This window comes from Saccharomyces paradoxus, chromosome XIV (assembly GCF_002079055.1).
Source record: "Saccharomyces paradoxus chromosome XIV, complete sequence".
Taxonomy (NCBI): domain Eukaryota; kingdom Fungi; phylum Ascomycota; class Saccharomycetes; order Saccharomycetales; family Saccharomycetaceae; genus Saccharomyces; species Saccharomyces paradoxus.
In genome coordinates this window covers 428099-443989 of record NC_047500.1, presented here as the reverse complement: position 1 = coordinate 443989, position 15891 = coordinate 428099, and the positions used below count along the sequence as shown (strand labels likewise).

The 15891-nt window shown below is 38.4% G+C and overlaps 6 protein-coding genes across 6 annotated transcripts; 3 read left to right on the top strand and 3 right to left on the bottom strand.

The window, feature by feature from the left end:
• Positions 1 to 3355: 3355 nt before the first annotated feature.
• Positions 3356 to 4348, top strand: PHO23 (Pho23p; the record flags this gene model as incomplete). The annotated part of the gene is made up of 1 exon (XM_033912953.1): positions 3356 to 4348. One exon carries the CDS (start codon positions 3356 to 3358, stop codon positions 4346 to 4348), a length of 993 nt encoding a protein of 330 aa, XP_033768844.1.
• Positions 4349 to 5106: 758 nt separating this feature from the next.
• On the top strand, positions 5107 to 6075 carry RAS2 (Ras family GTPase RAS2; the record flags this gene model as incomplete). Its single annotated transcript, XM_033912952.1, has 1 exon — positions 5107 to 6075. One exon carries the CDS (start codon positions 5107 to 5109, stop codon positions 6073 to 6075), a length of 969 nt encoding a protein of 322 aa, XP_033768843.1.
• Positions 6076 to 6387: 312 nt separating this feature from the next.
• Positions 6388 to 7101, top strand: OCA1 (putative tyrosine protein phosphatase OCA1; the record flags this gene model as incomplete). Its single annotated transcript, XM_033912951.1, has 1 exon — positions 6388 to 7101. The coding sequence occupies one exon, from the start codon at positions 6388 to 6390 to the stop codon at positions 7099 to 7101; it is 714 nt and encodes a 237-aa protein (XP_033768842.1).
• Positions 7102 to 7354: 253 nt separating this feature from the next.
• MIC27 (Mic27p) lies at positions 7355 to 8059 on the bottom strand (the record flags this gene model as incomplete). Its single annotated transcript, XM_033912950.1, has 1 exon — positions 7355 to 8059. The coding sequence occupies one exon, from the start codon at positions 8057 to 8059 to the stop codon at positions 7355 to 7357; it is 705 nt and encodes a 234-aa protein (XP_033768841.1).
• Positions 8060 to 8529: 470 nt separating this feature from the next.
• Positions 8530 to 10671, bottom strand: AVT4 (Avt4p; the record flags this gene model as incomplete). The annotated part of the gene is made up of 1 exon (XM_033912949.1): positions 8530 to 10671. One exon carries the CDS (start codon positions 10669 to 10671, stop codon positions 8530 to 8532), a length of 2142 nt encoding a protein of 713 aa, XP_033768840.1.
• A 503-nt stretch (positions 10672 to 11174) lies between these two features.
• Positions 11175 to 15578, bottom strand: POL1 (DNA-directed DNA polymerase alpha catalytic subunit POL1; the record flags this gene model as incomplete). The annotated part of the gene is made up of 1 exon (XM_033912948.1): positions 11175 to 15578. The coding sequence occupies one exon, from the start codon at positions 15576 to 15578 to the stop codon at positions 11175 to 11177; it is 4404 nt and encodes a 1467-aa protein (XP_033768839.1).
• Between the last annotated feature and the right edge of the window lie 313 nt (positions 15579 to 15891).

The window sequence follows — 15891 nt, the reverse complement described above, 5'->3', positions numbered from 1 at the left end:
TCCTCGTGGCATTCCTGGCTACGCTCTACATCCATCTCGAAACTCTTATGGATATATCATCTATGTCCCATCTTTGAAGAAGACAGTAGATACAACTAATTACGTTATTCTTCAGGGCAAGGAATCCAGATTAGACCAATTCAATTACGACGCACTCACCTTCGATGAAGACGTGAATCGTATAACTGCTTCATATCAATCGTTCATTGCTTCAAATGAGATCCAACAATCTAACGATCTTAACATAGAATCTGACCATGATTTTCAATCTGACGTAGAACTGAACCCTGACCACCAGAGAAATGTCCCTTCAAACGTTCCGATTCCAACTGACTCCCCACCTCCATCAACTCATACTGAAGATTCAAAACCTATATCTGAAATCAATCTTCGTGCACCCAAAGAAGTTGATCCCAACATATCTGAATCTAATATTCTTCCATCTAAGAAGAGATCTAACATCCCCCAAATTTCTGCTACCGACAGTGCCGGTTCGGGTGGTATAAATAAATCAGATGTTCCTTTACTTACTCCTTTGTCCAAATCTGACACACAAAATTCATACCAAGCCAGTGAATCTGATAATTTGAGTGACTCAGACTCACACAGCGACATTGATACTGACTCTACAAACGTGACAATACCCAGTTTGGGTGGTACCAACAACAAAACTGTTCCGCAGACAAGTGACCAAGAGACTGAGAAAAGGATTATACATCGTTCACCTTCAATCGATGCTTCTCCACCGGAAAATAATTCATCGCACAATATTGTTCCTATCAAAACGCCAACTAATGTTTCTGAACAGAATACCGAGGAATCTATTATCGCTGATCTCCCACTCCCTGATCTATCTCCAGAATCTCCTACCGAATTCCCTGACCCATTTAAAGAACTCCCACCGATAAATTCTCATCAAACTAATTCCAGTTTGGGTGGTATGGATGACTCTAATATCTCTGCTACTATCACTAGTAAGAAAAGATCATTAGAAGATAATGAAACTGAAATTGAAGTATCACGAGACACATGGAATAGTAAGAATATGCGTAGCTTAGAACCTCCAAGGTCAAAGAAACGAATACATCTAATCGCGGCTGTAAAAGCAGTAAAATCAATCAAACCAATACGAACAACCTTAAGATACGATGAGGCAATCACCTATAATAAAGATATTAAAGAAAAGGAAAAATATATCGAAGCATACCACAAAGAAGTCAACCAACTGTTGAAAATGAATACTTGGGACACTGACAAATATTATTACAGAAAAGAAATAGACCCTAAAAGAGTAATAAACTCAATGTTTATCTTCAACAAGAAACGTGACGGAACTCATAAAGCTAGATTTGTTGCAAGAGGTGACATTCAGCATCCTGATACGTACGATACAGGTATGCAATCCAACACTGTACATCATTATGCGTTGATGACATCCCTATCACTTGCATTAGACGATGACTCCTTCATTACACAATTAGACATATCTTCGGCGTACTTGTATGCAGACATCAAAGAAGAATTATACATAAGACCTCCACCACATTTAGGAATGAACAACAAGTTAATACGGTTGAGGAAATCACTTTATGGTTTGAAACAAAGTGGTGCAAACTGGTATGAAACGATCAAATCATATCTGATTGAACAATGTGATATGGAAGAAGTTCGCGGATGGTCATGCGTATTTAAGAATAGTCAAGTAACAATTTGCTTATTCGTCGATGATATGATATTGTTCAGCAAAGACTTAAATTCAAATAAAAGAATTATAGCAAAACTCAAGATGCAATACGATACCAAGATTATAAATCTAGGTGAAAGCGATGATGAAATTCAATACGACATCCTTGGCTTAGAAATCAAATATCAAAGAGGTAAATACATGAAATTAGGTATGGAAAACTCATTAACTGAGAAAATACCCAAATTAAACGTACCTTTGAATCCAAAAGGAAGAAAACTTGGTGCTCCAGGCCAACCAGGTCTCTATGTAAACCAGAAGGAGCTAGAGCTAGAAGAAGACGACTACAACATGAAGGTGCATGAAATGCAAAAGTTGATAGGTCTAGCGTCATATGTTGGATATAAATTCAGATTTGACCTATTATACTATATCAACACACTTGCACAACATATACTATTTCCGTCCAAACAAGTGTTAAACATGACATATGAATTGATACAATTCTTATGGGACACTAGAGACAAACAATTAATATGGCACAAAAGCAAATCTGCAAAACCAGAAAATAAATTAGTTGTAATAAGCGATGCCTCTTATGGCAACCAACCATATTACAAATCTCAGATTGGTAATATCTATTTACTAAATGGAAAGGTGATCGGAGGAAAATCAACAAAAGCTTCATTAACATGTACTTCAACCACAGAAGCAGAAATACACGCAATCAGTGAAGCCATTCCATTATTAAATAACTTGAGTCACCTTATACAAGAACTAAATGGGAAATCAATCATTAAAGGCTTACTTACTGACAGCAGATCTACAATCAGTATAGTTATGTCCAAAAATGAAGAGAAATTTAGAAACAGATTTTTCGGTACCAAAGCAATGAGACTTCGGGACGAAGTATCAAATAATAACCTCCACGTATGCTACGTGGATACCAAAAGGAACATTGCTGACGTGATGACAAAACCCCTCCCAATAAAAATATTTAAACTATTAACAAACAAGTGGATTCATTAGATCTATTACATTATGGGTGGTATGTTGGAATGAAATTCTAATATCATCTATTTAATAGTATATTATAATATGCGGTGCAAGAGGATGACATAAAGATTGAGAAACAGTCATCCAATCTAATGGAAGCTGAAATGCAAGGATTGATAATGTAATAGGATAATGAATAACAACATATAAAAAGAAAGAAGATAAAATAATAACACTATGTAGAACTATCGATTCCCTTTTGTGGATTCCTATATCCTCGAGGAGAACTTCTAGTATATTCTATATACCTAATATTATAGCCTTTAGTAACAATGGAATCCCAACAATTATCTAATTACCCACACAATTCTCAAGTTCAACTGTTAGTGGCAAGGCTTTTTCATTTCAGTATTCTTGAAAGAACTAATCACGCAGCCATTATAGTTTCCATATCCTTGACGATTCCCGAAGGAAGGTAAAAAAAAATGCCCTTGAAAAATATATTATGTAGGAAAGAGTGCATGTACACGAAGAAGAAAGAGGTCGGGAAGAGAGAAAAAGCAGTTGAAGGAAGCGAGTTAGGCATTTACAACAGGACGGACCACGGAGGAGAAAACTTTGAAGCCTTGCAACATCAAAAACAGCAACTGCGTGCATCGTCAGAAACACATACAAATGAGTTCACCGGCGAACCTATTCCCTGGATTAAATGACATAACTGACGTGTTGGAGGAATTCCCACTGGCCACATCAAGGTATTTAACGTTATTACACGAAATAGATGCGAAATGCGTGCATTCTATGCCAAATTTGAACGAAAGGATAGACAAGTTCTTGAAGAAAGATTTCAATAAAGATCACCGAACACAAGTAAGACTACTCAATAATATCAACAAGATTTATGAAGAACTGATGCCGTCGCTGGAGGAAAAAATGCATGTGTCGTCAATTATGTTGGATAATCTAGACAGACTGACGTCCAGGTTAGAATTGGCGTATGAGGTAGCGATCAAGAACACAGAAATTCCCAGAGGCCTAAGGCTAGGTGTGGATAACCATCCAGCAATGCACTTACATCACGAACTCATGGAAAAGATAGAAAGCAAATCAAACAGCAAATCGTCGCAGGCACTAAAGAGCGAATCAAGAAGAGAGGCCATGGCTGCCAACAGGAGGCAAGGAGAACATTACTCAGCCAGTACACAGCAACAAGACGACCCAAAGAACGATGCAAGCTATGGAGGCAGCAGGCAGGGGAGCCAAGACCACACTGGTAACAACACCAACTCAAGAAAAAGAGCCAACGCTGCCAATACCAACATTGCTGAGTCAGAGACCAAAAAACGCAAGAGGAGAGTTGCTACTACATCCGTTTCACCAAACGCTATCAGCACGGCTACTGCCGTCAATAATAATAGAATGGGCACATCTACAGCGTCCAGGGGAGTTAGCGGCGTCGGAAACAGCAACAATAGCAGGATATCAAGACCGAAAACGAACGACTATGGTGAACCGCTCTACTGCTACTGTAACCAAGTAGCATACGGGGAAATGGTGGGTTGTGATGGTGCAGACTGTGAGCTAGAATGGTTCCATTTGCCATGCATTGGGCTCGAAACTCTACCCAAGGGCAAATGGTATTGTGATGACTGTAAAAAAAAACTGTGAAATAAATATCGGGTGTATATCTGTTCTAAAGAAATATGTACCAAATCAAAACAAATATATACCTTAGCAATTTTAACAAAGATGGCCGTATATCGATGGATCTGCGCGATAACTGGCCCCACGGGTCCAGATAATCAAAGCAATGATGATGCCAGGCGCAACACAATTTGAATGATACGACCTGTCACGGCGTAGCAACGCCGGCAACTTAGTATAATCGCCGTACCGTGCGTGAATGGCGTGGCTAATCGCTTTGGTTCTTAAAAGACCTCTTTATTCACCTCCCCCCCTTGGAGGTTCCTGCCTGACCCCTTTGCCCCTGGCCTCGCCCCTGCGCCATGTCTCTGCCTAGAGCATGGCATCCAGGACGGGGAAGCTAGGCGGGTCTTCAGAAATTAAACGGAACATATCAGCAAAGGCGGAAACAAAGCTGGAATAAGGGGATCTGAGAAAACGGAAAACAAGCTTCACACCAGCGAACGTTTCTACCAAAAAAATCTGAGTAATCATTTATAGTACCCCAACATCTAAAACTTTAACCGTTGTCTTCTCTTATCGCCTAGAACCGTTCACTTTCTTTTGGCGTACACAATCCGGCTTTTGTTTTTTTTCATTTTATTCATTCACTCTTTATCAGACTCTTCTGCACTATATTAATCAACTAGAAGAAAGTTGCTTGAGCACAACGATACGCAAGACCTACGCAAAAAAACCGAATAATCGTTATTGAAACAGAAGATAATATATACAAGATAAAAATGCCTTTGAACAAATCGAATATAAGAGAGTACAAGCTAGTCGTCGTTGGTGGCGGTGGTGTTGGTAAATCTGCATTAACCATACAATTGACTCAATCACACTTTGTAGATGAATACGATCCCACAATTGAGGACTCATATAGGAAGCAAGTGGTGATTGACGATGAAGTATCTATCTTGGACATCTTGGATACTGCCGGGCAGGAAGAATACTCTGCTATGAGGGAACAATATATGCGCAACGGCGAAGGATTCCTGTTGGTTTACTCTATAACATCCAAGTCGTCCCTTGATGAGCTCATGACTTACTATCAGCAGATATTGAGAGTCAAAGATACCGACTACGTACCAATTGTGGTTGTTGGTAACAAATCTGATTTAGAAAACGAGAAGCAGGTTTCTTACCAGGATGGGTTGAACATGGCGAAGCAAATGAACGCTCCTTTCTTGGAGACATCTGCTAAGCAAGCAATCAACGTGGAAGAAGCATTTTACACCCTAGCAAGATTAGTCAGAGACGAAGGCGGCAAATACAACAAGACTTTGACAGAAAATGAGAACTCCAAGCAAAATTCTCAAGATACAAAAGGGAGCGGTGCCAGTTCTGTGCCTAGAAATAGCAGTGGCCACAGGAAGATGAGCAATGCCGCCAACGGCAAAAACGTCAACAGTAGTACAACTGTCGTGAATGCCAAGAATGCAAGCATAGAGACTAAGGCGGGGTTGGCGGGCAACCAGACAACAAATGGTAAGACACAAACCGACCATTCCGATATAGACAATTCCACGGGCCAAGCTGTACAGACCAACGCCCAAAACACTAATACGGTTCACAATCGTGTAAATAATAACAATAAGACAAGCCAAGTTCCAAATGCTAAACAAGCCAGGAAACAGCAAGCTGCATCCGGCAGTAACACCAGTGAAGCCTCCAAGAGCGGATCGGGCGGCTGTTGTATTATAAGTTAATAAAAAGAAATAATTGAAGGAACGCTAAGAAAAATAAATCTATAAAGTTGAAAGAGTACATACATCTGAAAATATATACAAAAGTAAGGAAGAACTGACTGTTTTTTATATGCTTATTATGGTTTACTATTTTCGTTTCATTCTAGCTGTCATAGACTTTCGACCTTATAATACGGGTCGCCGGGTAAAGAAAAAATAAACAACATCTCTAAAACATAAAATTGAACATTGCAGAGAGAGTCATCAATCACATTCATCTCCGTAAGAAAGAGACGTTCCACCCATATTATCAGCCTTATCTTTCCCGTTACAATGACGTCTAATGTTAATGAATATGAAAACGTTCCAGATGATGAGTCGTGTCTCACCGAGGAGAATGTATCGATACCTGAAGAAGTGGAAGACGAAGACGAAGAAGAAGACGATGATGATGATCATATATATATCAACGAAGAAACAGAATCTGGCCGCGAAAAAGTCTTGGTATCACATGCCCCACAAGAACGTATCGTTCCGCCTTTGAATTTTTGTCCCGTTGAAAGATATCTTTATAGATCTGGTCAGCCTTCACCTGTAAATTTCCCCTTTTTGCTAAACTTGAAACTGAAGACAATTATATGGCTGTCTAACGAAGAACCCCAAGATACTCTCCTAGAGTTTTGTGATACTCATAGAATAAATTTACAATTTGCAGCCATTAACCCGGATGCCGGTGAGGACGATAATCCATGGGACGGTCTCACTGAACATTCTATCATTAATGTATTGCAAACCATAGTCACTCAAGAGAATTATCCCTTGCTGGTCTGTTGTGGTATGGGAAGACATAGGACTGGGACGGTCATTGGGTGTCTCAGAAGAATAATGGGTTGGAATTTAGCCAGTGTTTCCGAAGAATATAGACGCTTTACTGGTAGTAGAGGCGGTAGAATTCTTGTAGAGTTACTGATAGAAGCCTTCGACACCAAATTAGTGAAAATAGACAAGAACAAAGCACCAAGTTGGTTGCTGACAGCTCTGGAGTAGTAGTAAGGAAAAAAAAGACGAAAGATACAGAAAAAAACATTCAGCTTTGTCCTGATCCCGCTCACCTAAAGTTTGAAATCTTTGAAGATACACAGCCCATTCGCATATTGTTCCCTAAAGACGACACGAAATGTAATTCAAAATAAATGGAAGTTTATTTTTAATGGGTAATTTATAGAATATTAATTATCCGATCTATGTATGGATATATTTACTATGGACATGATAATGAACAAAAGATATCCATTTGATATCATGCTTGTTCCAGCTTTTCATGAAGTTGTTCCCTTGCATATCTTATATTTTTTTGTAATGTCTGTTCGATTTGATGTTTTAAAGAATTTTTTTTGGCGAGATATCCTTCCTCATAAATTTGTTTCCAAGTATCGTGATATGATTTGACGAAATCGCTTGGCAGTAAGTCATTTTCAGTGGCATTAACTAAATTCCGTGATGTTTGTGGGGCCCAATACCTGAACGTTGCTGCTGCCAAAACCCATGGTAAAAATATTCTCGATGGTAATGACGTACATAATTTCTCGAGGATAGTGGATTTATGGCCAAATATTAACCTTTTAGCTCCCCAATTAGATCTGTTTACTGCTATACTTCCAGCAAAAAAGGCACCCACTGCTATTAGTGAGCCAGGAACCACAGTATGTTTATTTTCAAAATCAACATTGAAAATGTTCTTTCTTGAATAATTGATAACATGTTGAACTTGGAACCTAAACTTGGCTATCTTGGATTGCCACTTTTTCTCATAACAATCTAGTTGGTTAGCAAGCGCGTTTCTATATTCCCGTAACCATTTGGTCAAGTGCACTGACTCAATGATTTCATTCCCGGTAGGTATAGTCCTGACTGATAGCTCTGATGAATTTTGAAACACAACGGGTATCAAAGGGAATTCATCATTCGAATTCGATTCGCTCACGTCATCGTAGAAATTTACCATTCTTGAAGCTGTACTAGTAAATACTATAGTTGATTCTGGCGTTTAACTACTTGTTTTGATCATGAAACTGTCTCACTCATATCAACCAACGCTACTCCTTGATACAATCAAAATTTCTAAGAGGTTGTCCGGGCATTCAGCGGAGGAATCGGATCAAGCTCATTCGCAGATTGGAAAAAAAATAAATTTCTGCCATTCTTGAACTTGATAATAAAATATTAAAAACGGCAGAATATATATTTAGACATGCTCAGTGCCTACTAGCCGTGCATGAAACATTAAATATTAATATAGGAGTAATGCTTTTAGTGTTTTTACCTGCTATATGATCTTGTGCGAATGATACTGTGACCTAGCGGTTCTTGTCTATATAAACTTAAGTAAGGGACGCTTGCAACCGCGCCTGCCCATAGCGAAATAACGTTCCTCGATTCTCAAACGAATCCTTATGAAGTAACGATGTATATCGTCTAGACACCAAAAATACTTTGATAAGACGTATAGAGCATGCTTGCTATGCCAAAAAAAATTAAAATGGTATCCAACATTGGTTTGAACCTCCAAAATTCCCCTTTAGTCTCTGGAAGACTATTGCCTCGCAAATGCAACATTGATGGGTATATATATACCAAAGGAATACAGGCGAGAGATCCTATCACTGAAACAAACTTGTCTAAATTATCGGATCCAAAATAAGCAATTGCTACAACGATAATTACGATAATTGAACGTATAAAGTTCTTCAGCCATTTTATCTTCCAGTTTAGCTTTCCTGAGTTGGGACGTAATTCGACTCTTGTTGTTAAGTCATCGTGCTTGACATATATTTTAGTGAATTTAGGAAAAAATTTATTTTCAATAATCTTGATAGCTGGAAATAACTGTAAAGGCGTAGACAACATAATTGCAATGGAATAGAACAATTGGATTAAATTTACGAAAATGTTACTTTGAGGCAAGTTCAAAAGAATAACTGTTTTAACATTTGAGCCGTATGCTAGGTACCCCAATGTAGCTATGGAAATGAAAAGTATTGTGGCCGTTAAAATAACCAAAGCAAGTACCAAAGGAAATTTCTCAGGATTCCTCATTGAGTCTTGAACCGGAATAATTAACCCAATTCCTTCGAAAGCAAATATTGCTGTTCCGATAAACAGCGTCCAACGATCTACATTTAAACCGTATACGACCCCCATTGCTGGGGTCGCCTTCAGATCGAAAAACAACCTTTTGGCTGTAAAGATAATGACTATGACTAAACCAGCCATGATAAAAAAATTCGCTAGTAAAGAAGGTAGTGACAATTTGGAAATGTTTCTAATAAATGAAAGCGGAATAAAAATGATCGTTTGAAACACCATCAGGTAAGATAAAGGTAGAACGCCCACATGAAACACGTTATTAAGAAAAGCTTGCAAATTTTTTGCAGTAAATATCATATAAGCTCCAGAGAACCCAACTTGTGTTATTACCAGGGAAAAAAGAATAATTATTTTCATCCAAGGTCCATACAACTTCAACCCAATATCACCAAAGGAGGATACGCCACATGAAGATTTGGCCTGTACCAATATATAGTAGCACCAATATGAATAAACCCCAAAAAACGCCAGCATACTTACTGAGAAAAACAAACCACCATTATGAAATGCATTGGGTAAAAATAAAACGCCTGTTCCGATAAAAGATTTGAGCAATATCAAAAAAACCTTCTTTGTCGAAGTTGTACCCTTGGCTGAAGGCAACACCTTCATATGGTCAGGCCGAGATAGCAATGCACTCCTTTCATCTTCTCCGCGTATCATCATGTTTGAGCTATCAGGGATAAAATCATCCTCAAAAGATTCACCAGCAAAATGCCCAAACACGTATAAAAATTCCAAGAAGTTCCTTGTTAAAAAGGGGACCTTATCAATATCTTGGTCAGAAGATGAAGATGGCTGGTTAATTGAATCACTTTCATGTGAAGTAAAGTCTGAGCTAGCGGAATCATTTAATTGATGTTCTTGTCTCTTTTTGTTGACAATAAATTCCCTTCTGAAGCCACCGGGGACATTCAATCCACTTGCTGATGACAATTTAGTGTGATGCTCAATCTTAGAAGTTACATTTTCCATAGACCGAGGACGTCTGAGTCGTTTAGGATCCTCTGCTTTAACCAACTTGTAAATATCATGCGTTATGTCGCCTCCAGCGCTGTTCAAATTACTCTCATCCTCATCACTATCTATATTTGCTGCGGCTATAGTACTTGCTGAAGAATTTTTGGCCGGATTAACCCTGGGATTTACTTCATGCCCATGAGAGACGGAACTTCTTTTGCTGCTGTTTAAGTAGTTGAGTCGTACACTATTTATGATCTCATCCCTGTGAGGATCCTCGAGGGTTTGAAAATTGGGCGATGACATATCCACAAATACTCTAGAGTCAACGCTTCGACATATATCCCTCGGCGTCAAAGTAGACATCGAGTACTTCCTACCAGAAAACGGATTTGAATTAAGAACTGTTGATTGAGCTCTCCTGGGAATTTTCATATTGTTGGAGGGGTGCCTTAAATTTCCATTTCTTCGGACCCCAAGGTGCTCACCATCTCCATTGTTCTTGATCATTGATGATGGTTCTAGGGTATTGTTATGTCAATTCCAGATTATGAGTGACGTTGATGTGTGCTTTAGAGGAAGAATGATGAGTGCCTTTGAACCTAAAGAATCGGATGGCTAAAAATGCTATGTTACCTCAAAAGCAAGAGCAGATCGAGGGAAAGGATATCTAACTGTATTGAAGGTATTACTTTTATCAACAACGGGCTTACGGCTATGCTTCATAAGATTTAAGCAATCCATTCTATTGATGAAGCTGTTCGCTTATCTGATCTTGCTGATAAGGCGAATCTTAATGCATGGGTTTTATCAAAGAATGCATGTGAGAATCGACTACTAAGCCGAAAAAACATCCTCAGAATATCGCTGGAATTCTGTAATGATGAGTGCTTCTTGACGCTCATTCCAACATCAGCACAGTAGCTATCCGTGGCATACATATACACAATTGTACCCTTTTTTTTACTATATAGAATATTCATGAAATCATATAACACATACAGAATACTAATCTAGTTTAGCATGAAATCAAAAATGCTACTCATATCAACGTAGCGACGTCCACAATCGTTTAAGTATTTTTGGACGACGTTACGGCCTGTCTCCATTAATTCTCTGTTTTGTTCTGTTAAAGCCTTAATAGATGATTCTGTCAGCTGCTCTTTGGGATAGTCAAGATCATCGAGTAGATATATTGGCTTCAATTCCTGCTTTTTATTCTTTTCACAATCGAGTAAAGAATCGAAATATAAAAGTTGATTGTACAATTGCTTGTCAGTGTATTTGTATCTTATGACACCTGTGCAGCCATCATTTAAACAACGTTTGCCAAAAACGGAGAGTTGTCTGGTGACTATACCGCATGTACTGTCATCACATTGTAACCATCCCGCGTAATATAAAGAAATGTGTGACCTTATAGAGTGCTCTATCTGACTGGTTAACTGAAGAAGGGTAAACAAATGCTCACAATGCTTGCATTGTATACCATTATATGACACACGATAATGATTTGAAGATACGATGCCACCAAATGGAAACCTTTTATCACATGATGGGCAACTTAATTCTAGTGTTACGGTATCTTTAAACCTTTCAACATCTGTAATTGTTGTTTCTAAAGGTTGCAAGTTATTAATATCTTCCCCATTATTATTACCGCCCTCTCTTCTGAAGTATTTTTTACTATCTAAACCAAGCGCTTCGCTCAAACGCACTACGTTAAAACTATCAATTCTTTCTAACAGCCTTTCTACCGGCGCGAATATTTGTTTCTCGAGATAATATTGTGGATCGGGTTTCAAATTGTTACTTTTAATCATCACTTCATTCAAAGCATAGGCTCGTTCGGCTACAGAAAGAGCCGGAGTGCTTTCGGCATTGTCTATTTCATCCTGTTTTGTGATGACGAAGGTGATGACAGAACCAGCTTTAACAACTCTGCCAGCCTTACGCATTCTTAGGGCTACTTGAACTGCAGGCATGTTTTTACCACCTGGATAAGCCTTGGGATCTTTTGAAAGCTTCATATTGATTTTATATTTATCAATTCTAATGTTGTTGGTTTCCACTTTAGTTCGGATGTCTTCTAAGTAATCATACACTTCTTGTAGTGCTTCTTCTGGATCTTTGTCTGACAGAATGGTATTTAAAACGTGTATAGAAACGTCCCTCGAAAGTGGACAAAATTCACGGCGCTTCATATCCAACCCTTTAACTTCTAAAACAGTAGTTTCATTACCATTCTTGTCCAAATTTACAGTTAAAGCAGCATATTTTTTCTTGGCATGTAACAGTAACTTCTTGAAGACATTATCGATATCAATCTCTAGTAATCTATAGCGCTCATTTACTAGCTTTTTAAACCCCAAACCGATTTTAATTGCATCCGCATAATTATCACAACCGGTATCTATCATAACAGAATCTGTATCACCATATACTACAAGGAGGTTCATACTCTCAGCTAGTTGTCTTGTATTCATTAAAATCTCACGACCTTTATTAGTGACTAACATGGCGAGCGGCTTGGCGTAAAATCTGCTATTAACATAACCCAAACAACCATACATAGAATTAGCAGTCAATTTAAGAGCTTGTTGACGAATATCACATTGAACTCGCCTATGGGGATCAGTTTCAGTTTTCATTACTTTCTTAACTTCACGACGACGATCAACCAGATTTGCTAATAATCTTGGTAAAACACCTTGATCCACCTCTGAAGGAGGTACATTTGGTAGCTCATCGATGTCTTCTTTATTTCTATCCACAGTGGTAAAACATATATTAAATTCCTGAATGATAGATGGATACAAAGAATTAAAATCCATGACTAAAACGTAATTCTTATGAAGACCTTTCTCAGGCTCAAAAACTAAACCACCTTGATATTTTGCCTTCTTAGAATTTACTGGCGCATCTGTATTTTCGTCATTTTGTCTTTGTTTCTGGGCTCTACTCCTACTACCTTCTTTGTCAGGAACAATAAAGCCATTTCTTGAAAATTCATGCAGTAAAATATACTCATTTCTACCAGCTCTTGTGCCACCTAAAGTTTGGGCCCACGCATTACCAGCCAAATTCGTCAACTGTTTGGTCAATGACAATAATTGAATTCTATAAGACACTTCAGCAGAAATCATACAGTTCGTAATATTTTCTTGCAAGGCCATAGTCATACTATTTACATCATTTTGGTATTGTGGATTTTGATAATCAATATCCAATGCCTTATGTTCCTTTTCACATGTCACTTGATACATCTCTGAAAGATCCCAACTTTGACATTTAGGTGTTAATGATTGTCCCATTTCGTTAGCAATATCACATATCAGCCTACCAGAACAGATGTCGCTAATGAAAAAATGGTTCATATTCGAATTGCCTCTACCGAATTTTTCAGGCCAAGTTCTTCTTAAACGACGGCCAATAGAGCTGAACGTTGGAATGCTGAGATCATGCATTCTATGGGCTAAAACATCTAAATAGACATTTTGCAAACGATGGCCTATGATAACATCTGGGTCTTCCACTTTCAACATAGCGCAGAAACATGAAAGCATGGCCTTTTCGTTGTTGAATAACCTAACTCGACCGGGCAGCTTCTTTTTCGCCAGTGCAGCTAGACCTAATGGGAAACTTGTTGACTGAGGCGGCCTTACTAAAGTACACAAGTCATCTGGTTTAATATTTTCAGGAATCGGCGAATCTAATGAGATATTTCTATAAGACGATAATGTTATCGAGACGATTTCTTGCTTATTTTCCTTAGGGTTCATTAACGTCTGAATTGATAAAGAGAGGCATCTCAAATCAGGCATTGTCTTTGTTGCAGTAGGAGTGATACTCTGAGGCTTATCTACGGAAACTTCCACCGCACAGTGAGAAGCGTTACGAATTGAATTAAAATCTGCTCCCTTTATATCTAACCAACATGGTCCCATGATCCTATTCTGAATAACGAAACTTTCAAAAATATTGGAATTTCCACCAAAGACATGATAAAAGGTATCACTAGATAAATCCGATGGAATGGTGTCTCGACTAGACTTCGGTGTCTGGTATGGAAGCAAGACTTTCAAATACTCACTTTCCGATGGAATGTCAGGAAGCTCAAAGGAATATTTCATTTTTTGAGGTTTAGCGCGGATGTTATCCAGTCCGTATTTATCCATCAGTAATGGAATTATTTCCTCGTGTATATCAGCAGGTGTTTTACCCTCTCTTGGAAGGAAAAATAGCTCTCTGCATAGACCGTTGATTTGGACCATGGCTGACACACACTTATCATCCTTAAGTTTAACCTTGCCAAATAAAATCAAAGTGTTATTAACTTCACAGTAATCCAACCAAAACATTTGGAAAGTATCAGTTTCGGGGTCAACTACATCTTCCTTCTTGACACTAACAGCAAGTGTGGCAGCATCAGTGTTGACCTGTGAAGATTTGCTTGGAGTTAGTCCCTTAGTACCAATTGGCGTTCCGGGTGCTGTGACAAACGGCGACGTTGAGGGGTTACTTCTTGAGTCTATATTAACACGCCTAGTTGTTGTCACACTTCTCATGGTCCTTCTTTTCGGTATGATATCTTCATCACTATCTTCAGCATCATCTTCATCTTCATCGGCCAAACTTTGAGCGGATGGTGGATTTGCAAGCAATGAATCTTCCAACACTTTTTGTCTCTTTGTGGTCACTACGGGTGAGTTTTCCACATCATCCAACAAATCCTGTACATCGTTTGCGTAGCGCAGTTTCCTGCTTTGTAATTTTAACGGCGAAGATTCAATTTCTAAATATTTATCAGTACTTGAATCTGGATCAATTTTGACTCTTTTTGAAATACCAGCGTCAGGATTTGAGTTATCTTTTTCGTTAACCCTCTTTATCGATGATTTGAATTCACTAGTAGGCGAAGAATTTAGATTTTCCCTTAATTTGGTTGGCAATAAGATATTGGGCTTTTCTACTTCACCGGATTCAAACTCACCAAGAATATCATCGAAATTATCAATGGGGATACTTTTTTTTTGGGATTTTTTTGCATGCGCCAGCAGCGTCGATTTGGAATGTTGAGTTCGCAGCATATCCGTAATCTGGTGGTCTTTCTCCCTTTTTACAGTTTTCTTCCTTTTAGCATCCTTGCCAGTAGGATTTCCAGCGTCTTCATCACTTGAGCTATTACCAATTTCCCTCCAATCTTCTTCGACACCACGGTCGACGTAACCTACACCGTCGTCATCCACAACAAAATCGTCATGCAGCAATTCCTGGCGTTTTCTGGCCCTGTATTCTTTTTCGTCAATTTCGTCATATAACCTGTCACCGTCTGATTCATAATCATCGATAGATGTACCATTTCGAGCAGCCTGTAGCTTTCTCAATTTTTCTAGTTTTTCACTTTTAGAAGACATTTTCTTCTGGTTACTTTACGCCCTCTTATTTTTAAGATTCGAATGTCAGAATAAACACAGTTTTTTATTGTAAATCTGAATTGGTATGTGTGAGTTGTTTAGATCTAGAAAATATATAACATTCAATGGATGAAGAATTTAACTCAATATAGCTGAGCACACGCGACGCGTCTTAGATAAAGGCTACCAAAAAAAATTTAACGCGTTTGAGTAGCTGTGCAATGAGTGGAGAATAGACACTGTATACGGTAAAAGAAAAAAAAGTTATATTCTTAAAAAAAATGCATGTATCCATATATACAATTCAGCGGTA